Source organism: Melopsittacus undulatus, chromosome 8 (genome assembly GCF_012275295.1).
Source record: "Melopsittacus undulatus isolate bMelUnd1 chromosome 8, bMelUnd1.mat.Z, whole genome shotgun sequence".
Lineage (NCBI taxonomy): Eukaryota > Metazoa > Chordata > Aves > Psittaciformes > Psittaculidae > Melopsittacus > Melopsittacus undulatus.
This window is the reverse complement of record NC_047534.1, coordinates 46,701,761-46,727,908: the sequence shown is the minus strand read 5'-3', so window position 1 is coordinate 46,727,908 and position 26,148 is coordinate 46,701,761. Positions and strand designations below refer to the sequence as shown.

Below are 26,148 nucleotides of genomic sequence, written 5' to 3'. Positions count from 1 at the left end.
ACGGAAGGCGAGAACTGGCAAGACCAAGCAACTCTCTTTTAAAAGAAAGCCATCAGCAGACATATATACATACCAATCTCAGAAAAGAATGCTCAGCATGTGGGGCTGGAACTTCTACACACACAGAGCCTTTGGAATTCAGTCAGGAAGATATTTAGAAGTAGGCTGTTACCATTTTCTACTAGGTACAGGAAGTACTGGTACAAGTCTCAGTTACAGGGAAAAGACCTTTTAAGGAAGACTTGTAGGTGGCAGCCTGCATTGACTACGTAAAAAATCTCATCACTTAAAACTGCAGTTTTCCATTGATGACAGCACTGCAAAGGCACATATTCCTGGCAGAAGCCTGCAGCTCCTGGAAGTCAATGACACACAAGAGTCAAGCTCTGCCACTCTAATGAGCAGCTTGCTCAAACTCATCCTGTTGTTTTTCAGCCCTCACAGTTGGTAAGAGAATCCTTTGATTTCTTGCTGGTCATTCTGCTGTATCAGTAGTAACATGGCAAGAAAACCTATGACAAGCAGGTCCAAACATGCCAAATGAACCTAAAGCAAGTATGTTCATGCCCCCTGCTGAATCCTGAGTGTCTCCCAGCTGACACAGTGCAGCTGTGAGGAAGGCACCAAGACAGCAGCAACTAACACAAGTGTTTTCAGCAGGCTGCCTCAAGCCAGGAGTATTGTCTCCCATCACACAGTAGGTCACAGACTGAGCACTGGTACCTTCCTCTCCCGTTATCAGGGCTTTACCTACAGGTTTTTTTCTTCCCCCTTATTCATAAAGGCTTGTGGGGATGAAAAAAAAAAAGCATAAACACTGAGCATTGTTAAGATTAGGAACTAATGCTTGCCTCTGAGAAACAATTTGCAAGCTTGTTTTGCTACCAGAAACTTATTCCCAACACTCATTGCTACTACTCTTGAGAATTATGTAGAAATGTATTTATCTGGTTTTGGCTTTACAGAATTAGTGGTTTTCTTCCAAGACTCAGTTTCTCCCCATTTTCATCTATATAGTCTTACTGACTCTACAGTCTCTCCAAAATGCCTGTACACCAGCATGTCCATAATGGTGCCCCAGGAGTCTGAAACCCAGCTTATAGTCATTTCATATATAGTAGGTAACAGAGGATCATAAATCAGACTGGTCTCAGAACCCCTCAAGTCACTGGAAAAGGTGCATTTCCAGAATTACACCACCACTGTGTTGACACTAAGGCTCACAGCTGCACTTTAAAACCCAAAACTCCTGACAGACACTCTCCTAGCTGACATGACTTAAAAGAGTCAAGGTAAAGTAAACCACAACATGGAAGGAGATAGTGGAGACACAGTCCCTGTTGATTAACTAAGCAAGTGCCACCATAAAGGAAAAGAAAGTCATTCACAGATCACAGTCACTGTCTCTACCAACAAGAAGCACTATAGAGCAAAGGGACCTTCTGACAACACATGAAACACTTGGACATTACCTTGAGAAAGAATATTAACTAGGCATAGGCACAAATGAAAACCCTGTCACAGAACAGCCCCAAGCTGCACTTCCAGCTTTCACAGGTTAATGCTACTCTTGGACAGGTGCCTCCACTGCCCTGTCCCAAGTGTGAGTACCCTTAAAAAGGAAGCAGAAATAAGTTCAGAAGCCACCTCTGAATTATGCTGGGGTGGAGGGATAGTGAGAGGGCAGGTAGTTTGAAAAAAAATAATGAAAAACCAAAACTCAAGCCCTAAAAAGTACAATTTAAGAAAGCCCCTCCTTGCATAGGGCACTTTTATATTGAGGCACAGAAAGAGAAAGCACAAATCAGTCTAAATGAACTGTAGTTGAGAGCTGCTCACTCCATCAGGAGAGCTTAAAAGCAAAATCATACAACAGTCACAATCATCAACAAATGTTGAGCCATCCTCATGGCCCAACCTGCCAACCTCAGTAGCAGACTGAGCACTTCCCTGTTTTGGCACACTCCCCAGGTGCATCCTGGGAAATTCATTTTAATACTGTCATCCTCTTAATGTCTGGGTAAGAAAAACACAACTTTCCCAACAACGACAGACAACGATTTCAAACTTACATCGTGTTACAGCTGACTGACTTATACCAGGAGGGGGTGATAAGCTTCATGGAGAAACTTCAATACTTACTCCATTTCCGTAGGGTGGGATTTGCAAGGCACAGTGCACAACAGCACTGTGTAGCAATAACTAAGCTAGCACTAAACAAGCTGAGACAGTAAAAGACCATATTCTAGTCCAAAATACAACACTGCTAGGCTTGATAGCAAACAAACCCACACAAAGAATTTCAAACCAGTTTAGGCTCAAAAACTCCCCAGGAGGCTATTTCTGAATGGGCTTTTAGAGCAGGAAAATACATATCCTAAATAAATATTAATGACAGTAAACAAAACTAGACAGCTAATTCCAGACATACCTGTTGCTAGGCATCTTGTTTCATCAGCTGAGAACTCCAACTCAGCTTGTTCGTGGGCTTTAAAGACACTGAAGTCCAAAGGCAAATACTGTTCTGCTAACGGAAAGTGCTTACAAAGGAAAACTTTCACCTGCAAGAAATGTGGTTGTAGGTGAACATGTCTGGAGAGGGAAGAGGGGAACCAGCCCTCTCAGAGGTTGGCATACCTGATCTATGCAGAAAAAGGTTATTAGCAGCAGCGCAAGATGTTTGCCAAGGAATGAGGCTTCCTATGACCAAAACCTTTATCAATTCTGTAAGTGCAAAAATCACATTATTCCTTCTGACAAGCCAAATATCCACAGTGCAATATTGGCATGTCTTCCAACTACACTAATGCCGAGATTCTACCCCTAAGGACTCAGAAACTATGCAGGAATCAACAGTTTAAGTCTGAGAAATGCCACTGTGCCAGATACAGGATGAGACTGCACACAGGCAAACGGTAAAGACAAGGGCCACTCACTATCACTCACTCACTATCAGGGAGGGTGGAAAAAAGGCCCTTTCACTTACAATACCCCTCACCTTAAACTTTCACATCTTCTCCTTTACATTTCTTGATGTATGGCCCCCACTATGTATGCAGAGGGAATCTCTGTCTTTAGGGAGTTGCTTGTACGTATCCTAACACTGGAACACCATCTGCTTTCACCTGCATGTACTGACCTGACCCTTGAACCAAGCATCAAAATGCACATCTATGCCCCTTGCCAAGTTGTTTAGCTGACATACCTGAAAACTTCAAGTGCAGACAGTGGGTTAAGTCAGAGCTCAAGGCTGCCCGTCACATGCTGCCCTAATAAGGACTATTAAGTAGTTTGATCTTTAGCACCAGAAGAGCAGTGAAAAATTGCCTACAGGTATCTTGCAGTAAAGACATCAGCCAATTCTCAGCTGGTTTCACCTGCACCTGTACAAATCTGACTCCAACTCCCCACTAAAGACCTCATTCAACCTGCCTTCAAGGAACAGTGAATTAGACTTCACCAAACATGACAATAACCCATTTAAAGGCCTCCCATCACAGAATATCATGTGTGCGTGTAGGTGCCAGGCCCTATCCAGACAAACGCCTATAGCTCTTAGTACTGACTGAACTCAGCATTTGCTGCCCAGCCTGGGGAGAAGTGGCAGCCACCACAGAAAACAGCTTCTCAGCTATGTAAAATCATTTCTACACTGGAAGAGCTCCAAAGCATCCAACCGCTGTGGCAGCTGGCCTTCACTGCAGCCACTTCATGTGTTGCTGGTAATGCCAAGGACCTAGAGAACATTTACTCTTAAGTGAAAAAAACACGTGTTAACTGAAAGTCAAAGGAAATTTGAGTTGGCAATGACCTCTGCTTTTTTTACAGGCCTTCTGCTGAAATGTCCTTTCAGAACCTCTAAGCCTAAGGATTTCCCCTGCTCCTGGAATAGGGAACAAACTAACAAGACTGAGTAATAATTTTTCTGCTTTTATGGTAAATTAGTGCTTCTGGGGGCACTAGGGCTCATCTTATCTAAGGGAAAAATCCCTGAAGAACCTTCCAGCCACATGCCGAGAAAATCCATCATCATCTCCTTTCTCACTTTCTCCTTTCTCTCTTCCTTGCTCAGATACATTTCCATGGGATATAGCTCAGGAACAACAACAGATTAATAGATACAGAGGTTCAAGACTGAAAGTGTGTTCTGGAAGCAGCAACTCCACACAGTTCCCATCTCTGTCTGCTCACCCTGAGCAAACTTCCTTTCAGAGAAAAGACTGGAAATGTCTGAAACTACTGACCTATGTCTCATACCACTGAGCTGCTTGTTCAGTCAGTGTCAGCTTGTGGTGAGATTCCCTGGCTCTTCCTCTGTCTGGACTCTTGCAGCTGCTGGAAGACAACTCTGACAGGGTCTGTCACATTAAAGCAGTACAAACCTGTCTGAGGACTAGAATGGGCAAAACAACCAGAGAAAGTATTGAGCACAGTGAAAGAAAACAGGCTTTGTGATTTCTTTCCTCTTAGCATCTTCATGGCATCTACACAGAATGACAGAAAGTACACTTCCAGATAAAGTCCCTTCTAACCTCATGGTAAGCAGTTCCACTGTATTTTTCCTATACAAAGATACTGGTGACAGTGCTCTCATGCTCCTGGTGTTTAACCACAGTGGTCTGAAAACTTGCCTGCTCAGGGTCTAAAAGTGTAATCTTCTAATAGACACCACAGATAAAGCTCTGCCATCTCATTTCCCTGTGAAATCCAAATCCTCAATGCAGCAACAGTCACTTTGGCTCCTGATACTTAATACATTCCCCTTTTTTGCCCATTTCTCTTCTGCTTCTTTCATTCTAGAAGATGCTGCCTTCTCTTCCCCAAATTTTCTCCTATAAGCAGTAGAAAGGAAAAGTTAAAACTTCACTAGAAAACTAATTTTTCTCCAAACTCCCTTCCTAGTCCTGAACATGCAAGAACCAGAAAGTACAGAAAGTGCTTCAGGAACCCAAACCTTCCAGACATCAGGTTGTGCTCTCCAGTCAAATCCAGTTTTGCCCAGTAACAGGCAGCTCATAATCGACACTGTTTAGTTTAGAAACCACAAAATGCATTTTTACAAACATCATCATTCTATGAATCTATGATTTATAATTGGCATATAACTAGATACCTTATGGAAGAATACAAGGGGCTGTAAGGAGATCTTTAAATAGCTACTGTTCCACAATCAAAAGCAGAGGAACCTCAGTCAAGCTCTGGCCTGTGCAGCACACAAAGTCAAAGCAAAGCAGACTGTTAATCTGTTTTGCCCTGTGACTATGAGTCAGTTCATTTTTATCAATGAAAATACCAAACAGGCACATATTTCCACTCTCATTAGCCAAACCTAAGTAAGAAGCAAAATACATTACTCCTGAGAAACTGGATTCTTAACATCCATCAGTCACCTGACTTCCAGTTTTAAAAGCAGTGAAATTTATGTGCTTGTATGCTTACAAATGGCAGGAGCCTTTTGACTTTCTTGGCATAAAAGCTTTCTAAAACTAATTTTCCACAGTGCTGTCCCTACTGGATATATTGCAGAGTCCACCAAACATCTCCCAAAATGCATGGGAGCAGACCACGAGACACCTTTAACAATTACATCAAGGTGAACAGCTACTGTTTTGCATGATACTTTGAAAATACAGAGCTCTGCATCTTCACACAATACCACTGGCGTGAAGACCACCAAAGTAACCTGTTGGCTGGCAGAAGTGTAGGCAGAACACCCCAGGCTTTCACCAACTGCCCTGACACTCACCACTTGACCCAGTCTGCATGTACCTCAGCATCTGCTGAGGCATTTCATTCTCAGAGCAGTACCAAGCAAGCTTGTGTAAAAGCTCTGTTTTGTGCTGGGCTGCTGTCCCCCAAGGCAGGAGAGCTATCTACCAGAGATCACAGAAGCTCCCACTGACACAAGCTGGCCAGCAACATCAGACTGTCAACATCATAGCAGAGAGAAGAGAGAGTCAGTCTAAGAAAACGAGTGTTTAATCAGGAAACAAGAAGAGACAAGGGATAAGAAACTGATTACAGGAGAGTAATACCCCAGCAAAAAGAAACACGATTGTACAACTCCGAACAAAACACCCTATGAGCCAGCAGTGCCCAATGAGGGACGCTCCTGAGAAAGAGCCCAAGCACTTCTGGCAGTCTCCAGGCAGCTCAGCACAGTCAGGACTCTGACTGCCCAAGCTCCAGCCTCTGCCCTCAGCAGCTGCTGCAGAACGCCGCAGAGGTGGCCCTGGCCCTGCTACTCCAGTCTCAGCTTCTCTCAGCAGGAGGCGCTGAAAGGAATGAAGGGAGCACGGCTGGCTATGCAGAGCAGTCCCAGCCTCTCCCAAAAGGAGGTGGTATGTGGAGTAAGAGAAGCCCATACAAAAAAAAAGTTTACATATTTATAAATGCCAAAATAAATATTTAAGACAGAATCCCCCACCCCCCTAACACGTGCGTGTTCACACTGCAAACTGCTCGCAGGACAGCCTTCAGGGGCTCTGGGAAAAAAGCAGTGACTACACCACAGGGCAGCCAGCTCAACTTCCGTCTTGTTTCCTGATGCTTCTGAAGCCTGCAGCCCACTGAGGAGGAGGAGGAAGAGCGAGCAAGCGGAGCGCCAACACGCAACAGCGCTGGAGAGGAATGTCATGGTATAAATACATCAGATCAGTGGTTTCCAACAAGTTAAATCTAAAATAAAAAAGACACCAGAAGGAAGGATGGTGTAAATGGAACTACAACTATGCAGGACAAAGGGTTGTGCGTCCGTGGAGTTCCGCCTGCTGTCATGGCGAGAAGGTGGTCATTTCCAGAGAGACCCTTTGCCACAGCTCCTTTGTCTGCTTGCTGCGCTTTAAGTTCTGGAGGATATCATTGAACTGCATCATGCCCATGGGAGTCAGGCAGAAGGCGCTTCTGGCGCTGCGGATGGCATTCACAAAGTCATCGTAGTCAGCTGGAGTGAGATGGATCAGACGATGATGGATGTACTGCATGGGGACAAGGAAAGAGCCTTTAGGTGTTTGCTCGTCACCCTCATTCTGTGACAGTCAGAGGAAGACTCAATATCACATGATCCTGTTACCCAAGACTCAGAGGCTCTAACAGAGGACAGCCAGCTTAAAAGACAGCAGTGCCATATCTTACAACCTAAACACACACAAGCTAAAGGTTCCCTCAGAGCACCAAAATGCACTCCACAGCATTAGCAGGTGTTCCCTCCTTCATGAGCACTAAATTGGGCCGTTGCACAGCACAAAGGGCCAACTAATGTTCTACCCCACCACCCATCAGCATCTAACCCTCAAACTTTTCATTCTGCAGGTTACACATGGGAACCCAGCACATTCACTGCTGGGCTTACACTAACTTGCTGCAAAGTATCACTAGGCTTCGTACTGTCAGTTCTATCAGCTTCTCAACTAAGGCCCCAAAACTGCATGACCAGCTTTTGAGCTCAAGTGAAGAAGCTCTCATCTCTCTAAAGTATCACCTAATCAAACCTGGGCAACATGTCTGCAGAACCACCCTTCTAGTCATTTATTCAAGAGAAGCATGTACAGGTGGGGTGTCCTGTCTACACTGTTTTAGGGAACATGCGACACTGTTTTCAACACAGAATCACAGAATAGTTAGGGCTGGAAAGGACCTTAAGATCATCTAGTTCCAACCCCCCTGCCATGGGCAGGAACACCTCCCACTATACCATGTCACCCAAGGCTCTGTCCAACCTGGCCTAAACACTTGTCCTGGTTTCAATAAACCCCAGTATATCTCATCTGTACTGGCAGTTGATCAAGCCACCTCCACTATTAGTGCCAGCACTGGCACATCAGACAGCCATGCCCAGGCTTCACAACCAGGGGAAGACAGGTTACAAACAATGAAAGGTGGACAGGGGGCTTGAAAGCACAGTGAAGAAAAAGTACGGAAGTTAAAAGGTATGGGTAGCATTTGGTGTGAGGAAGAAAGAGGACAGGGAACACAGAACCACCCCATCCTTCACAGAGAGCACAGGGGCAAGAGGGAAGAAGCAGTACAATAGAGGCTGTTTGCATGTACTCTCCATACTGGCATGTGATGCCTTTTCTCATCCCTCCTGAGGGAGATGGATGTATCAGGCAATGGATCAGTTCAGCTACCAGTACACAAGGTCCCTTCTCCTCTGCACATGCACACACAGACAATACATGCAGGCAGGGAAGCTTTGACAGGCAAGAAGGCAGGCCACACATTACCTGCATATATGCCTGCTGGCACCTCTGCACCAACTGGTGGAAGGCTGGGGTGCGCAAGTGGTTGTGCACATGGGCAGGGTTGAGCCTCTGTAGAGCTTCCATGATGATCTCCTGGAGCACAAAAGGGCTCAGCACCCCCTTGGCTGCACCAACACAAAACTGATGCACGTAGTTTACACCTGCACAGGAAGGAGAAGTCAGAACAACAGTGTTAAGGTAAGAGATACCAGCTACTTCCCAGCAAGAACCTGGATTTGGAGCACCTTCTTCTCAGTGTAATGTATACTCCAGCAGGCTTGAGGGAGACAGTCTAGCAAATGCATGGGGACAAGAGATCAACCTGATATATCCATTTGGTCTGAGTAGATACCAGGTACCACCTCAGTGACTGGTATTACCCATGTCCATCTGTCTATTTCCAGTGGATATGAAAGAAAACTGACGTGGCAAGGATACACTGCACCTCTTCCCACTGCTTCTTGACTGCCCATCTAGGAAGCACCTAGATACCCCAGCACTGAGGCCTCAGGGAGGCTGGAGATAGTCAAGCTTCCCTACCACCGCCTCCAGTGTTGGTCCCCCAGCAACAGCAGCAGAAGCCATGCCACTAGACAGGTTGTTTGTAAAAGGCTGGATTCTTTGAAGTTCTTACCGCTTATGAAAGAATTGAAAACATGAATTGACAAAAAAGATCCAAGAGCTAAGTAGAAGTAAAAACAAAAACCAAAACCCCAATCAACTGGTGGTTTGAGCACCTATTGCTATAAAAGGCCTTCACAGAAGTTGTAAATATACATAAGAAAGAGGAACACCTACAAGAAAGAATTACTGTTACAGAATGGAAGAGATACAAGCTCTGAGCCCTGTCCAACCCCATGCACTTCATCTAGTGCCTCAAAATTCAACAGCATGCCTACAGAACCCAGAAATGGGACAACTGCCTGGATGAAAGAGCAGCAGGAATCTTCTGAAACACTCTCAGAAATGGGACTGGATATCAGGCTCACCCACTCTTTGAAGTTTTGCTCTTTGAGGAGCTTTTTCCCACCATGATCCAAATCCCAGCAAGTGGATTTCTGATGAAGTACTGCTCTGAGCCTTACCTAACTTTGCAGCTAACCCAAGGAGCCATTTTACATCCTCTGTGTAGGGTGGGCTGCGGGAGAAGTTGTTGGGATGGTCGTTGTGAGCTCTTCGGCCAAGCATCTCCAGAGCCAGCATCCCTGTGAGAAAGGGGCAGCCACAGTCAAGCAGCACTTCTGCCCAGTAAGACTCAGTCTAGCATTTCACTCACTGCAACGCAACCTGATTGGCCTGCCTTTCATCAGCAGAAAATTCCCTAGCTGAAAAGAGTCCAGAGAGACACAAAAGGCCCATCTTGGAGCCTGTCAAAGCAGGAAGTATCTGCAAGAACATCTGGGTCTGCTGCTCCAGGCTGGGAAATCTGCACAGCCATCACAGCTCACAAGAGCTGTAAAGAGATACTTCATTAAGCATCTACAGCAGGGTCAGTGAGATAGCCCCAAAGGCTGCACTACAGGAGGTGTCTTGAAAGCAACACATTTGTTCTCAATTTTGCAACAGAGAGGCTACCCAAACCAACCTACCCCTCTGCAAAGACAACAGGCCAACTCTTAACTGCAGTACTGCCAAACTAAAAAGGTGTCCCTCATGCTGTTTAAGTTCTTCAGGCAAATCCTCCCATTTAAACACTTCTAAAATACCAACAGATACCATGCCTTGATCTTCCAGACCCTCTTTCCCACCCCCACTTCTCTATTACTGAGGCTATTAAACACCTTTCATGGCTTACCACTTACCACTGCAATGTCTCCTATGACACCTGCACCCCTTTCTGGCTAACACTCCAAGAAACTGAAGTTTCCTCCATGTCAGTCTTCAATCACCTAGCTGGAGAGGCATAGGGCACATCCCTCAGTGCCTCTGAATATTATGGTATTATTAATCTAGAGGTGTGCTTTTACCATTCATGAGCAGCAGGAGCTGCTCATTTTTCAGTCATATCCTTAGGGCCCTATCCAGACTCCTTTATATATGCCTGCTGAAAGGCAAGACTCTTCCCAGCTCTAACCCACTTAGCTTTCTCTTCTATTCTGACAGCCCTCAACAGCAGCTGTTTGATCTTCTTTTACTTTGCCTCCATTTTTAGCCTCCACATACTATAATGGACTTGCTTTCCCCATGTACCTAAGATGCCATCACCCCCAACAGGTGCAGCAGCAAATTGCCTGCAACCCTGCCCTGAAGCCCTTGAGAAGGGGCCATAGAAACCCACTTGGCCGTCCTTACCAACTCGGTATGCAGAGTGGAGGTAGTGCAGACCTTGGGGGCTCACAGGCTGACTGTGCTGCTCATCCTCGGCAGGAAAACTCCCTGTAACAAGGGAGTTGGGCTGTGAGGACATGGTTGTCATGGAAGCCCCCTGAATCGCTGGGAACGTTGATCCTGCATGGACATTTCCTACTGAAGAGAGCAAAACAGCAGCATTAGGACCCAGCACCAGCCTAAAGGAAGGTTCACTTGGGCCATTATCTCCCTCACCTGACCACCCCCTGTCAATGTAGTCTTCCCTAAACAGAACAATACAGCAACTACAAACCACAGACTTACAACTGGAATACAACGGGCTATGAATATCTCTATTTTCTTCGCAAGCTGGGTCTGGAGACAGTCGGTTACGTGCTTGTCTATCTCTTTAGCAGTATATCATGAACATGCACATTGTCCGTGTTTTACACGTAAATACATGTGTTGACTCAGAGATCTTTGCCATTATTAAATGTAATGTCTGGTTCCAACTTCTTGTCCAAGGAAATAAGCATGTGTATCTCTACATCTGATGAGAAATTGCTGTGGAAAGTCATGGAGCAGGAACAGTATTAAGTCACTTGAAGATCAAGTCCAACATTGTGAGATAGCTCCACTTCTGTTCTAAGACAGCTTACCATGAGGGAAGAGTGTTACTGGAGACTAGCCTCCAACCCATCCTGGGAAAGAACAGCTATTCCATATGCTCATAGCACATATCAAGGGTAAAAACGAGCAAGGAAACTTGAGTAGGTGTCACCTTCAGATACTTAACTAGCATGGGCAAAATCAAGGAAAATCACAGGAAAATCCATTATGTACCACCTCAACTTGGAGAGACACCAGTTAACACTGAGACAATAAGCTGTATTCTGACAAGGAACAGAGTATAGCTAACTCTCCCTCTACAAGAAAGCTACAAAGAGAAAAAGAGCACGGTTTGCTTGCCAGCTCCAGAGCAGAGATGCCACTAGGTGTGGGCACCTTATCACCCTTATTTTACTCTTCTCTGTGGTGCTACTACACCAGCACCACCACAACGCTCCAGGTTCCGATTTCTTTTCCTGACACCTCCAGCTTGTTTTTTAAATGTTTACCAGTGAACAGTTGAATACTCAGGAACAATGTGCTCCCATGAAAAATCTGTGTGACCTCCTCAACCAGACACACGGTGCCAAACACCCACAAAGCAGGGTGAAATCTGTGCTGCATTTGAAGCCTGGTAAGAATAACCCGTAAGAATGAGCTGAATTGTAGCCAGAGCTCAAGCGTCACCAGGTGATTAGGTACTCCAGGAACAGTGAAGCAGTATTTTAAGAACTGAAAACAGAAGTTTATGCAATCCATAAACAATGGCAATTGGAAAGGGTGGGGTTGTTTTTTCCTGTCATTATTTTAAGTGCTCTAGGATGAGTTAGCACTTCTGGAAGAATCCATAACTCTTTGGACGAGTACAGTGGTTTCTCATGATTTAGAAGTCACAGCATCAGCCCAGGACTACTGCTGCTTGCAAAACACGCTCTTCAGATCCTGAGGTCTTCAGGACTATTCTATTTGCTTTTGTGGTGGCTTTTTGGCATCAAAATGCAAGATAAAAATAACTGAAAAGATTTTCCTGATAATCTGGATATGAAGGCTCTGAAGTATTTTCCCTCATATCAGTCTTCCAGCACCTGATGAGTTGAAAAGCAGTGAGAAGCAAACATAGAGGCAAACGCTATAGCCTCTTGAGTGAGGGGATAACAGAGCTTTGGTCAACCATGACCCATTGGTGCAAAACCCCATGGCAATGAAAGCACATCCACAGTTCAGTCAACATCTGCTGCTCCAGTGCTGCACGCTACTTGATGTGTCTCCATCACCACTCTAGTTCCAACACAGCATGTGAGCAACCAGATTGCCACTGAAATGATCCTTCCAAAACAGCTGTCCTCTCTACAGAAGTTCCACATTTCAGATACTGGCCACTTTCAACCCCTTCAGGCAGGAAAGACTTAGTATTATTAGTATTTAAAACTAGTTAAATTTAATAATGAGTTAAATTAATTAAATTTAATAATTAGTTAACATTAGTACTATCATAGCAGAAGTGTGCCTGCTTCTTGCACTCTATTCTTCAGATCTTAGGGAACCACAAGAGCCTGCTCAAGATCACCTATGCTCACCTTGCTAAAAAGAGAGGGGAATAAATCTCTAATAAGTCAGAACAGCCAGAATAGCTCTAACCAGACTTTAATCTGAGAAGCCACAATAATCCCATACTGAAAATTTAGCTAAACAGAATTAAAGCTCCACTAGTTGAATCAGGCCCCCTTAAGAATCCCAGTACCCCTGAGCATCTGTATCTTTAGGATAGAGTGGATTTGGCCAGAACATTTCGGTGCAGGAACCCTGGCAGAATTTGTAGTCAATGAGGATTAGGACTTGCCTGAAGTACAGGTAGGAGACGCCATAAATAAACCTATTCTACTCACCCCAGAGCTGTAACACTTACTTGCTACATTGGAAGACAATGACATTCCTGTCTCACTGTGATAAGGATGCACTGCAATCTGTGTCATGGATGGGACGGGCACGCCAGGGAATGACACTGCTGTAGCTGCCAGCGATGGTGGTGTTACTGAGTAAGGGTACTGCGCTCCTATGAAGGCTGGATGGACACCCTGCAAGAGAAAAAAATACAACAGTCATATCTACTTCATCTGACTGCTTAAAAGTAGTCCAAAACACAACATCCCCACACAAAACCCCAGAGCAGTGGAAGTCCAATCTGAGAAGGAGGTGGAAGCACAGAAAGAAGCAGCACAGTAACTACTGACACCACATGACCATTACATCTACTTGCTCCTCCTTTTAAATCTAATTAGTTTTAAGAAAACCACCCCAAGAGCTTTCAAAAACAGGCAGAGGCTAAAATAACCCTTACGTGTTTTTCCCTCTATAGTCTCTATTTAGTCTGCAGGTCCTCAAGAAGACAAGCTTTTTTGTCCAGTGCGTTCTGAGAAATTATACAGCAATAAAAAATAAGAACTATTTATGTATTACATTTTATGCTCTCTTGAGACTTTCAATTTGCCCATTGAAGGCTCCTTATTATGCAAGAACTGAGCTGGGGAACCAAAGTAGCACCACAGATCAGCAAGTAATTGAGAGCAGAAGCTAGATCTCAAGCCATGACAGGTCTGAGCTCCATGCTCTCCCCAGTCTGATACAATCTCTCTGGAAGCAGCTACACAAAGTCACTGTAAATGATCAAGCCACAGGCAACACTCACCTGTGGGTATGCCGAGCCAGGGACTGGGAAGACAGCTGGGCGTGGCATATGCTGGATAGTGTGTCCAATATACTGTGGGTTACAGGGGATGTGGGTCTGAAGGGTGGTATAAGGATGGAGACCCTGCGTGTGCGTATGTGCCATTGCTGGCCCTGCCATTGTATGCTGCTGGTACATGGTTGACCCCACAGAGATCACAGGCATGACTGATGCTGTTGCTGTTACTGAAGTTGCCACAGTTACAGTGGTTGCCTCAGAGGTCACCCGGCTGTCTGTCAACCCACGTGCTGCTTCAGAGGCAGCCCGTGCACCACTGGCACTGCAGCCAGTGGCACCTTCTCTCTGGGCTGGGGTCCCACCAACAGTCTGTTCATAAAGCCAGTACCACTGGTGAGCTACTTCAAAGAGGACTTCTGGGTACACACCACCTCCTTTGGCTGCCTCTTCTACTGCCATACAGGCCTTTTCCAGCATTGTATTATCCTGGGGGCAGTGAAAAAAAAACCAGAAGTGAAGAATGCAATACCAGAAACACAGGAAGGCAAAACTACAACAGAAGAGAAGTATAAGGCACTCTAAAAATGACTGATACCATGGTGAGCAGACATATCACAATTATGCAGCAGAATAACCAGAGTTATTAATGAAACAAAATGCACAAAACTGGGATAAAAGCTGTCCGGCGGCAGAAGAGCCAATCCCACAAGTAACAGCACACCCCTGATGGCAGAAATCAGCTGGTGCTAGTCAGCCTCCATGTGATGCTCACCTGTTCCTTGCACTGCACCAGAGCCCTCTGGATCTCATTTGGGTTCAGGGCATGGGCATGGGGCAAGCAGCTGAGTGCTAGTTCAGCAGCTGCCCGCACCATGTTGGAGTCTCTGGCCCGAGAAGCTCTGTCTGCTAATGATGCCACCTCTGGGGGAGTCAGATGTCCATCCCAACACTCCACCAAGATGTTCAAGGCTGCGCTACCAATCTCCATTGCTTGTCCTAAAAGGAAGGGAGAAGATTCTCACACCACTGTATGCCCAGTGCAGTTCCAGTCAGCTTTCCCTCAACAAAACGTGCACTCTTTGCTTCCTTCAGGGGCAGCAACAGAACTTAGTTGCTTCCCTTAGGTGGCTTTTGCTCCCAAAACCATATGACAGGCACAGAGTGATGGTACCATTATCAGGGTTAAGTTAAAGATACATCTGAGGTAGTGAGAGGAACTTGCTATAGCCTGAACTGATGCTCTATTTCCATCATGTCAGCAAAACAAATTTTCAGGGGTGTTTATCATGCTCTAGAAGCTATGTGCATAAAGAGCAGGTAGTAGGCCTGGGTGTGAACAGGAGGACAGTGAAATGATGTACATAGCCAAACAGCAAGTTCAGACTTGACAAATGTCTGTGTCTTCAGCAGACCCCTGAAGAAGAAGACTAGTTTCTGTGAGAAAAGTGGTCTATGTCTTTGAAGAATGAAGCATGTTGCACTTCAAACAAGAAACAAGTCACAAGAACTTTCTAGGGCAAAGAAGCGCCACTGGGTAAATCACTGGTGCTCAGCTTCTACCGCTAGCTGTGCCAGCAGCTTACATGGCTACTGCAGCACATCAGCACCACCATTTTTGGGAATAAGCTTGCCTCCCTCCCCCTCCCTTCCTGCCCAAAAGTAAGCTTCCCAATAACAGTTTTGCTCTAACCTGTGATCCAAGAGACATGGGAGGAGTAGGTCCGAGAGAGCCAATTAGGAGACACAAAGTTGTGCAGGCCTAGTGCATACAGCCCAATCTCGAAGGCGCAGAGGTGAAGGTTGCGGTGTGGTCCCTGGTGCCCACCACTGGAGGAAGGGTGGGTAAAGATAGAGGTACTGCTGTTTCCACCTGCTTTGATAAGGACTGTCTTGGCCAACTCAAAGTAGAAGTGAGCAGCTGCCTCTGAGGGCTGGTTTGGAACATGAGGCGCATGGCTCTCCAGCCGCCTCCCTTTGTATCTAGAAGAAAAAGACAGAGGGACCTTTCAGACAGCAGCAGGTATGCCAGATTCACTAGCTGGAGTGCAGAGTTCCTGTCTTTAGGGTCCAGAAGAAAGAAAGCAAACTCTCCCAGGGAAGTATCTTCTGATACACACATGCTCCCTGACATCAGGCTTAGAGGTTGCACTGGTACCATTCATTACCTGCCAACTTCCACAGTCTTTGCACGAGCTCCCCCACTGGCTCTCCTACTGCCACTGGAAGAGGAAGATCCCAGCGAATCACTTGAAGAACTGCTGATGCTGTCACTGTCCTGTCCTCTGCCCCAGGATGTTGTTGCCCATCCTCCACGTAGCGGACGCCGACTGAGTGTTGGAGAACTGTCAGAAGTGGTTTCAGGAGCACTGCTGTCTATACTAGCCATGCCTACACCAGAAGCAACACAGCAATGTCACCAGGGTTGGTAAATGTAATGTGGGTAGGTAAACTCCTACCTGTAAATACCTATAATGCCAACTAAGATCAGTCATGTCAGTCAGCCTTACTGCTGCGGGCATTCAACTTTGCAAATTAAGAGAGATTAAATTAGTCAGTTTGCCACAGCCATCGGTGACATTTTACAGTTCTCAGATTAAAAAGCAGAAGAGTCCAAGAACAACATGTCTTTATTTCCCCTTTCAAACCATCCTGGCCCCTCACCCCATCTGCCAAGCTTTGTGGCAGAGTATAAGAACAAGAAGCAAATATACGTACAAAGTAAAGTTCCACAGACTGTACAACTATGAACAAAAGCCTTCTGATACATGCTGCACAATTTACACAAAGCTTCTTCACATCCTCAGCTTCCAACTTATACCTTTCCCAAGAAAAGTATAAAGAGGCAGCAGCTCCTCTGAATTTGTTTCTGGACTCAGGAGCACAGTGCTTTGCTCACAGCATCCAGCAATCATTCAGCTCTGAATAACTAATCTATCACCTAGAACATGTGTGGTGTGAGAAAGATACAGGAACTTGTCATACAGAAGTGGCCAGGAGATCTGGAGCAACACGTATTTCTCCATGCCAAACATCTCAGAAACAATCAGCTACGGCTGTAGTACATGAAAGACTGACAAGTGGAATGAAAGAGCAAGGGAACTGCTGAAACCCCAGCAGGCTGCCCTAGCACAGCACAAGACGCTGTATGAGCTAGTCTGTTCCTACCTGTGTGTTTCTTCTTCTGCCTGACAGGTGAACCCCAGCATCTCCCATTGTATCCACCTCTGTTTCCAAGGGCCAGACGACTGGGGACTTTTCCCTCTTGTTTTAGGACAGTGGCCTCTGCAGCTGGCTCACAGGGGGACTTCTGAGAGTTGTCTGCATAAAGAGGACAGTGACATGGTAAACATTATGATTTATTTCTGTGTATCTGCAACCAGATGTGGCCATTTAAAAGACATAAAAAGATGTAGGATTTTTATAAAATGAGTGCTATTTATGAGCAAGACTATCTCAGCTTTCTTTCACTATTAAGCATATCATCCAATACCAGGCCAAGAACATCTAATCTGAACTCATCAAGATTTGGAAAATTTGCTGAAACTATGGAAAAATTTTAGAGTAAAAATGCTCCAGCAACCCTAACCTTATTGCAGTCATCCTCAGCTAGTATTGATCTCTTTGGAAAGAGTTAAGGGAGCACTTGCTTTCTACCAAATGCTGCTGTATGTGATGCTTGCCATCAAAGTGGAAACACAGCTTGAAGAAAAACACGTTTCATTGAATCATAGTATCACAAAATCAGCTAGGTTGGAAAAGACCTTTAAGATCAAATCCAATTTACGCCAGGACTGCCAAGTCCACCACTAAACGATGTCACAAGGGCCTTGTCTACACAGCTTTTGAATCACAGAATAGTTAGGGTTGGAAAGGACCTCAAGATCATCAAGTTCCAACCCCCCTGCCATGGCATGGGCAGGGACACCTCACACTAAAGCATGCCATGCAAGGCTTTGTCCAACCTGCCCTGAACAGTGCCAGGGATGGAGCATTCACAACCTCCCTGGGCAACCTATTCCAGTGCCTCACCACCCTAACAGTAAAGAACTTCTTCCTTATATCCAATCTAAACCTCCCCTGTTTAAGTTTGAACCCATTACCCCTTGTCCTGTCACTACAGTCCCTAATGAAGAGTCCCTCCCCAGCATCCCTGTAGGCCCCCCTTCAGATACTGGAAGGCTGCTAATGAGGTCTCCATGCAGCCTTCTCTTCTCCAGGCTGAAACAGCCCCAGCTTTCTCAGCCTGTCTTCATATGGGAGGTGCTCCAGTCCCCGATCATCCTCGTGGCCCTCCTCCAGGGTTCCAACCTGTTCCAACAGTTCCATGTGCCTTTTATGTTGAGGACACCAGAACTGCACACAATACTCCAGGTGAGGTCTCATGAGAGCAGAGTAGAGGGGCAGGATCACCTCCTTTGACCTGCTGGTCATGCTTCTTTTGATACAGCTCAGAATATGGTTGGCTTTTTGGGCTCATGTTCATTTTCTCATTGACCAACACCCCCAAGTCCTTCTCTGCAGGGCTGCTCTGATCTTCTTTGCCCAACCCGTAGCTGTGCCTGGGATTGTTCCAACGCAGGTGTAGGACCTTGCACTTGTCATGGTTAAACTTCATGAGGTTGGCATCAGCCCACCTCACAAGTGTGTCAAGGTCCCTCTGGATGGCATTCTTTCCCTCTAGCATATCAACAGAACCACACAGCTTGGTGTCATTGGCAGACTTGCTGAGGGCGCACTCAATTCCATTGTCCATGTCAGCGACAAAGATGTTGAACAAGACTGGTCCCAACACCGATCTCTGAGGGACACCACTCGTTACTGGTCTCCAGCTGGACATTGAGCCATTGACCACAACTCTTTGCATGAGGCCATCCAGCCAGTTCTTTATCCACCGAGTGGTCCACCTATCAAATTGATATCTCTCCAATTTAGAGACAAGGATGTCGTGTGGGACAGTGTCGAACGTTTTGCACAAGTCCAGGTAGATAATGTCAACTACTCTACCCCAGTCCATCAGTTCCGTAGCCCCATCATAGAAGGCCACCAAATTGGTCAGGCAGGATTTCCCCTAAGTGAGGCCATGCTGGCTGTCACCAAGCACCTTGTTGTTTTTCATGTGCCCTAGCATGCCTTCCAGGAGAATCTGCTCCAAGATTTTGCCAGGCATGGAGGTGAAACTGGCTGGTCTGTAATTCCCTGGCTCATCCCTTTGAAAATGGGGGCTATATTTCCCTTTTTCCAGTCGTTGGGAAAACACTTGCAGGGAAAGTGATTCCACCATTTCCCTGGGCACCCAAGTTCCTCTGCCCTTTCAGTGAAGAAATTTTTCCTAATATCCAGTCTAAATCTCCCCTGGTGCATCTTGAGGCTGTTACTTCTTGTCCTATCACTTGGATAGGGAAAGAGATCAGCCCACCTCCTCTCTCCATCCTCCTTTCAGGTAGTAGAGATCCTCTCTAGTACCCCCTGAGGTTTCTCCAGATTAAACAACACCAGTTTCCAGTTTCTCTCTAATGCCCTTCAGCAATCTTAGGTATTTATCTTGCATGACTGTACCTGACTCAATGTGTAACTTCTTGAAATCCTGCACCTCTGTGATGCAAGAATAAAAGATGGAGTCATAGTAGTTTTATGCTAACTGGTTGTACAACTAGCTCAAGATGGGAAAACCTGAAAATCAGCCTGAACCTCTATGAAACAAGAATGTGCACAGAAAGGGATTCAGCCAAACAGATAATGGGGCAATGACATTCTAGTAACCACCAAGCAGCCACAGGGTAATATAATCACTCTACTTCCCAAAACAGACAGAAATGAACAGTTCCAGTTTTGCACAGATGACAGAAAGGTTTCAACATAGCCCTCACAAAGCACCTCTTACCCTGCGCACTCTTCTCCACGAAGTTCTCAGGACTGCTCTGGACTGCAGTGCTTACAGCTGCTTGCTGAGTGACGGAAGCTCCTGGAAGCTGCTGGATAGCCGCAGCGGACTGGGCAGCATGTTTGGAAGGAGATTTTTGATTTGCTACTGCAGGCTTGCTGGATGAGTAGAAGGAACTCAGAGTCTGCGGTTTATGAGTCTGACTCTCTCTGTCCAGGAGTTTGTCCAAAATCTAACAGCAAGGGAAAAAGGAAATGAATAATCAAAAAAGAGCTTAGCGGAAGGATAAGAGAACAGGCATTACACTAAGCCACAGAGGGCAAGTACCAAATCAGCTTCTGGTGGGCAATATCTTGTTGGAGGAAACAAAAAGAAAATGCTTATTCTCTAGAAAGTAGGCATCATCTTTCTGGACTGAAGATGAGCACAGCTGAAAGCCATGCAGTCTGCATTACTGAGGAAGCAACAATTCATTCATACTCAGTAATATTCCCATTTTCACTTCAGCCACTGGCTTTATTTGAAAAGCATCCAAACCTCACAATAAATAAGTAGCTCTGGTACATCAAGGACAGAATGGAAGAGACTATGTTTAGTTCTGGCAATCATTAGATGTGTTTAAGTTACCAAAATTATGTGTTCAACATTCAAAAAATCCTGCCATATCATACTGAGAAACTGGTAAAGCCACTCCAGAAACTGCCATCTACCAGCCTACTTTCTTGTCCCTATTTATTACATAATTGCGAATAATGCATGACACATTTTACGGGTTTGTTCATTTCTACTGTTCATTCTCCAGATGAAATGAAAACCATGAGTGTGACAGAGCATGTATTTGCAGATGACTGATATCAGTGCCCCTGGTATTCCCTGGAGAAGAGTATAGCAAAAGTGCTTCCCCTTTAGGAGACAGAAAGACACTAATTATATTCTTGCTGGATAGAAGGGTTTCTGAATATAAAAGATTAATAAAACCCTTCCTGAAGCTTCAGTGCTTTTGGTATTTTTCTCCTCCCTCTGGGGCAGAGGGGCAGAGTTTTACTATCTCTCTTGCATGGGAAATTAAGGCACAGATGGACCAAAATAGTATATCAAAGAGGGGAGAGGTTAAGATACTAAGGCTTTGCTAGATACACTATTCTGCAAGCCAACATCCCTACAGCAAAACAGAAGAGGTCCCCAAATGGCACAAAGAGTGCACAGAAAAAACTGTGGGACAAAGGACTTTTTTTAGCAGGTAACCAAAAGCATTAAAAGCAGTGAGAATGCATCTCCCAACTGGACCTTAAAAAACCTATGGAAAAAGTGCCTCTTCCAGGGTAATGCACACTCTGCAATCAGATTCTGCATCAGTGGAGGAACATAAATACCACAACATAGCTTGTAAATCATCAGTACATGACACAGCAACTTACGCTCACTGGCACAACTATCAAATCCATCAAAATTCAAACATGTTTTGTTCCACATCACTCCTTTCAGAGGAAAACTCACCTTCTTCAGCTTAGACTGATCATCCTTGTAAGTAATCATCAGGGCTAGAGCCAGATCCCCTTTCTCCCTCCGGGTGCCTTCACACAATAGAGGATGTTCTGCTTCACTGACAGTTGTTTTCATGCCTGCAGGCCAGAAGAGAGTGGATGAAGAGACAAGTGAGCTCATGGGACTACACAACATCCTGAGCATTATGTATTCCTCAGACTATTTTATTCACCTCTCTGTCACAAGCAAAAAAGATTCCCTGCCATTTTTCTGTTAACTTCAGAAATAGGTAATGAATAAACAGCAGCTGCTGTCTGTCCCCAGAATACTAAGCTTGCTACAACTGTCAGAACAACCAGAACTTAAACACCACAGGAAAAGAGACCAGGCAAGCCCACAACTCCATCCTGACACAAACTTAACCAGTTTCTGCAGAAGCTACAAGCCAGCATTCCCACACCACAAAGAACCCATCTTTCTCTTTTCAGAGATGAGACAACAGAGGACAGGCCTTGTTTAATTAATCCTATTCCTTTTTGCATGCTGCTTTTAAGCAGGCACACAGTACTGTCAGCATTATATATATAATCACTGCTCTGTTGCTGAAACTGATATAATGAGGCAAGAATCCAGTATTATGCTAAGATGATATGATTTTGCTTAAAAGTACTTCTGCTATTCTTTCATTATCATTGTCTAACTTCTTCAAAGAACAAACGATTGTCTTTTGCTCTCTGAAAGTGTCCATCCCCATTAAAGCCCAGGTAATATTCCTTCTGTGACAAAAAAGCCATAAGAAAGCTAAAATTCATGTTACTATATTAATATACAGTTCCTGTACTGTATTCCACTTCCATTTTTCACAGCTTTGCAAAGACACCTAAATCCTGGCATGCAGAATCCTTCTGTGTCTGGTTCTGACAAACCATGCAAACACCTTCATTTCTGCACCAAACTAGAATGAACTACTAATTCTCACCCTACGAATGAACCCTAACTCTCACCATACAAAATGAGACAGGATGCAAAATACAGATGGCAAAAAGAATTTTCTTGTAAGAGATTCTTACCAAGAGCAGCAACAGCTGCCTCAAAACCAAGTTCTTCATCTCCAGGCATTTCATTATTCCAATTACGGCTTGGGGGTCTAGAGCCTGTAGGAGAAACCACTGAAAGACAGCAACAGAATTAGTATTCAGCTTTCCAAACTGAGGACCTTGAGGCAAAAGACATTTCTGAGAGCTTTCTGAACTTGCAAAGCTCACTCTGGCCCTATTCATAGCCTTGTACCAGTTTTTGAGACCACAGCACTGTCCTGTTAGAGTTGTTTTTTCCCTTTCTCTCTCTAAACTCAGAAGGCTTCAAACCAGGCAGGTATATTGCCAAGTCAGTCATCACAATATACCTGTCTGGGTTGATTCAGTCAGAATCCCAGTTTATTGTGTTTTTTTTTTCAATACTAAATTTATATTAGCTTTCTCTGACTATAAACAGCATGAGGGCAGAAAAATCAAGAGTGCTGAAATGTAGTAAGTGCTCAGTTGTTTTCAAATGTAAGGAAGAAGGAGACACAGCTCCATTGGAACACAAAGTAACTCTAAAGCAACATGGGGGGAATGTACAAACAACTGGGTGAAGAATCAAGATTAGGTTGTTCTTATAAAGAAGACAGTTTTGCTTTGAAAACCCTTCAAGACCTGACATATCAGAATATGCCGTTGGCACAGTCAAACCAATGCAGACAGTACCTGGAGTGCACAGGACATCAAATATAAAACTAGCCAACATCAGAGGCAGGACAGGACGGTAATCACATAATGTCCCTTCTCGCAGTTCTTCAGCTCTTCCTCGAATACTGTTCATCTCATTAGTGCCCAAGGGAATCTTCTTCAACAGGGCTACAATCTCAGACTCCTGATACGCCAGCTTCACCTGATAGTATCCACAAGTAAACAGAAGAAGGTGTCATCAGCACAGGCCTGTGAGCAGTAGACTGTTTTTCCCTATATATAAAGTACAGCAATAATTTTTATTGTATCAGTAAATTATAACAACTATTAGAACCCTAGCCATCTTTCCCACTGTCTCCACACTGAACAGATTTTCAAATCTAATACAAGTCTTGCTTCATATTATACACAAATTTTTTACTCAAATTATTGATATTGAGCTGTATATAGAAAAAACCCATATCTGCTTTAATAGGAATATTAGGATAAGTATTCAAATGGATATTTGAGTTGAAAAGGTGATTACTCCTAACTGTGGGAAGAAAAGATGCTATGTTAAATAATACATCCATTCAAGACAACAGAGGCTGACTAGCAGAAGAATGGACACAGGGTGGCAGCACCCATGCCAGCCAGGTGAAATCCTACATTTCACTAGCCTGTGGCACTCCTGATTCTCTCCATTCTTAACATGTGAAAGTGATTGTTTTCTTTTAGGTAGTAAGTGACTGTCAATCTCACAATCTAATCAGGCCATAAGAAGTACAGATAATTAGTGTAACAAGCGTAGCTGGTGGATACCCAGCAACAATACACCCCTCTGCAGTGAAAAACAAGGCAGCTGCAAATCACATAGACAAGGTCTTAACTGGACACTTCTTTTTTCTAAACAGGAAGCCTAATATTAATCAAGCATTGCCCAAAATAATATGCCTGCACAGTGCATATGTTCACTTGCCAATAAGTGAGATATCAGCAAGAACAACAATTACACCAATTCACCTGAAGAAATAAGCTTCAAAACATTTCACCAGTGCAAATATGGACAATTGCACTTATGAATAACTTTCTTTACCCCAGATTACCCAAGCAAACTGGAAGCTTATTTACGACAAGAAGTAAACTTTTCTAATTAAAATAATATATTCATAAGAGAATTTGTACTCATGCAAATATTTTCAAGCCTGTACCTTCACGTGAAACCAAAGGCTTGTTGACACACAAGATCTGAGCTACCTATCAATGAAGGCAGCAACAGGAGAAGTGGTATTTCTAACTATTTTTCTGGTAGACCAATATGGGCTAATGGGATGTCCACACAATCCATTTAGTCCCACTGCAGTTAATTTTAAGGAAACATGAAAGCATAACCAAATGTGAGGAGTTGAAATGGAAACCACACAGGCATTCATGCAAAACAATGTTGCCTATGAATACTGCCTTCCTGAGACGTTTCATACCTCCAGAGCCTTTGTAGAGGCAGGTGGTCTCTGCAGCTCCAGAGCAAACATTCCTATTTGGAAGGCCAGGTTGTGGTATTCCAGTCGCTCACTCAACACAGTCAGCAAGAAAGCAGCTTTAGATAAGGTGTTGGTTGCCATCCATGTCTGCTTGCTGGTTGACACCTTGATTTTTTTGCCCTGTGTGAGGAGGAATTTGTCACAGGACACTTTCTTAAACATCCTAAATGATTCTATGCTTGTGTTCCTACCCTTTGCAACAATTACTGAACAGGAGAAAGCATAAATCACATTTAAATTCTATTCCATTTGCTGAGGAATCACAAATCCATATCATTACTTCCCCGTTCTCAACCCAGCACAACACAGTGGAAGAGCTGGCCTGCAGATGTGACATATGTCCACTATTGGACGGATGCTGTGCAGGCAGATGTTGCATGCCTGTCCTTTCCAAGGGAACTGTTCCATACAACATACACTGCTTAGTGCCACTACAAATGATTTTCCAGAAGCTTATGCTTATTTCTTTCCTCTCCAATCCTTTATCCTTAAACAGCAAAACCTGTAACGTTTCCAGTGCTGCGCATTATGAAACGGGAGACTAAGGTTTTGGAGAGAATCACAAGAAATAGGGTCATCTGTACAGAGTTGCACAAAAATCAAGACTTATTATGGCTGCTGTATAAACTTGTAGCACACAGTAGCAGGTATCTCTTAAAACATCCTTTGAAGCTAATGTCAAACAAGGTGTTTTGTTCAATTGGTTTAAAAGAGATTCCTAAAGGAGCTGCAGTTTTTAACACAGAAACCAAGCTTTTCTCTGATATATAAGGAAAAACAAAGAAGCTTTTAACTAAACTGGAGTTTCTGAAGATTCCAAATTCTGATGAATAGCCTCTTATTTTATTCACACACACACACACACACGCACACACAGAGATCAGACACACAAACGACATCCAGAGAAGTTCAACCCAGAGAAAGTGTCAGTGAAGGGCCAAAATCATAGCCTGGAAATGCTGTTGTAATCCATTCCACATATTCTTTCTAACTTACTCTCTACCCCCAAAATTAAACAAGGTTGCTCTCTACCTTAGTTGGTGGCTGCTCCACTTTAAGATCTGGAGGGTTGGCCAGTAGATCCCTGGCAAGATCTACGGTTAAGCGGCATGCTTCACTACTGTATCCATGAGCATGCAAGGCCTCTGCACAGGCAAACAGGATCTGCAAGGAAGAACAAATGGTCATATTCAAACAATACTCCCCCAGGCTGAAGGTAGCCTGCTCAAACTACCTGTCACAAAGACTTCAAACACAATCCATAATTAATCTCAGCAGCAGGTTTTCTTAAAGCCCTCCTGACCTGGACCTTCACCCGCATTCTTTTAAGCACCTCCCTAAAAAGCCTTTCCTTCCAGCTCAAGTTCCATCCTCCCTCCAAGTGCTATAACAGACAAGAGAATAATGCAAAATAACATAAAACCCTGACAGAAACTATTTCCATGCATCTCCATTTCAGCTGCTTGCTCATACAGGTACAAGCTCTAAACACATTTTGGAGTTATTATAGGAATGTGACAGTCTATTTAGATTGCCTCTGACTTTCCAGAGAATTTCTGCTTACATGGTTAGATTTAATTTTTTCCTACAGGGTATGTCTTGGTCTTACTTTTAATTTCAGGTCAATTTTGTTATTTCCAAGAGTGAGACTATGTAAAAAGCACACACAGGTTTGCCTGTATTTTTAAATACTGAGTGTGAGATAGGA

General features: G+C 44.4%; 1 protein-coding gene across 1 annotated transcript in view; it reads right to left on the bottom strand.

The window, feature by feature from the left end:
- Positions 1-5,957: 5,957 nt before the first annotated feature.
- ZSWIM8 (zinc finger SWIM-type containing 8) overlaps positions 5,958-26,148 on the bottom strand; it is a 64,265-nt gene continuing 44,074 nt past the window's right edge. The window contains exons 11-26 of the mRNA XM_005152664.3: positions 25,473-25,604; positions 24,381-24,560; positions 22,939-23,122; positions 22,261-22,359; positions 21,203-21,327; positions 19,706-19,937; positions 16,990-17,142; positions 15,990-16,212; positions 15,515-15,804; positions 14,597-14,820; positions 13,828-14,310; positions 13,048-13,216; positions 10,536-10,709; positions 9,329-9,448; positions 8,226-8,404; positions 5,958-6,977 (exon numbers count right to left, since the gene is read on the bottom strand). Coding sequence (XP_005152721.2) covers positions 6,774-6,977; positions 8,226-8,404; positions 9,329-9,448; positions 10,536-10,709; positions 13,048-13,216; positions 13,828-14,310; positions 14,597-14,820; positions 15,515-15,804; positions 15,990-16,212; positions 16,990-17,142; positions 19,706-19,937; positions 21,203-21,327; positions 22,261-22,359; positions 22,939-23,122; positions 24,381-24,560; positions 25,473-25,604 — 3,171 coding nt within the window. The 3' untranslated portion in view covers positions 5,958-6,773. The remainder of the gene's footprint in view (positions 6,978-8,225; positions 8,405-9,328; positions 9,449-10,535; positions 10,710-13,047; positions 13,217-13,827; positions 14,311-14,596; positions 14,821-15,514; positions 15,805-15,989; positions 16,213-16,989; positions 17,143-19,705; positions 19,938-21,202; positions 21,328-22,260; positions 22,360-22,938; positions 23,123-24,380; positions 24,561-25,472; positions 25,605-26,148) is intronic.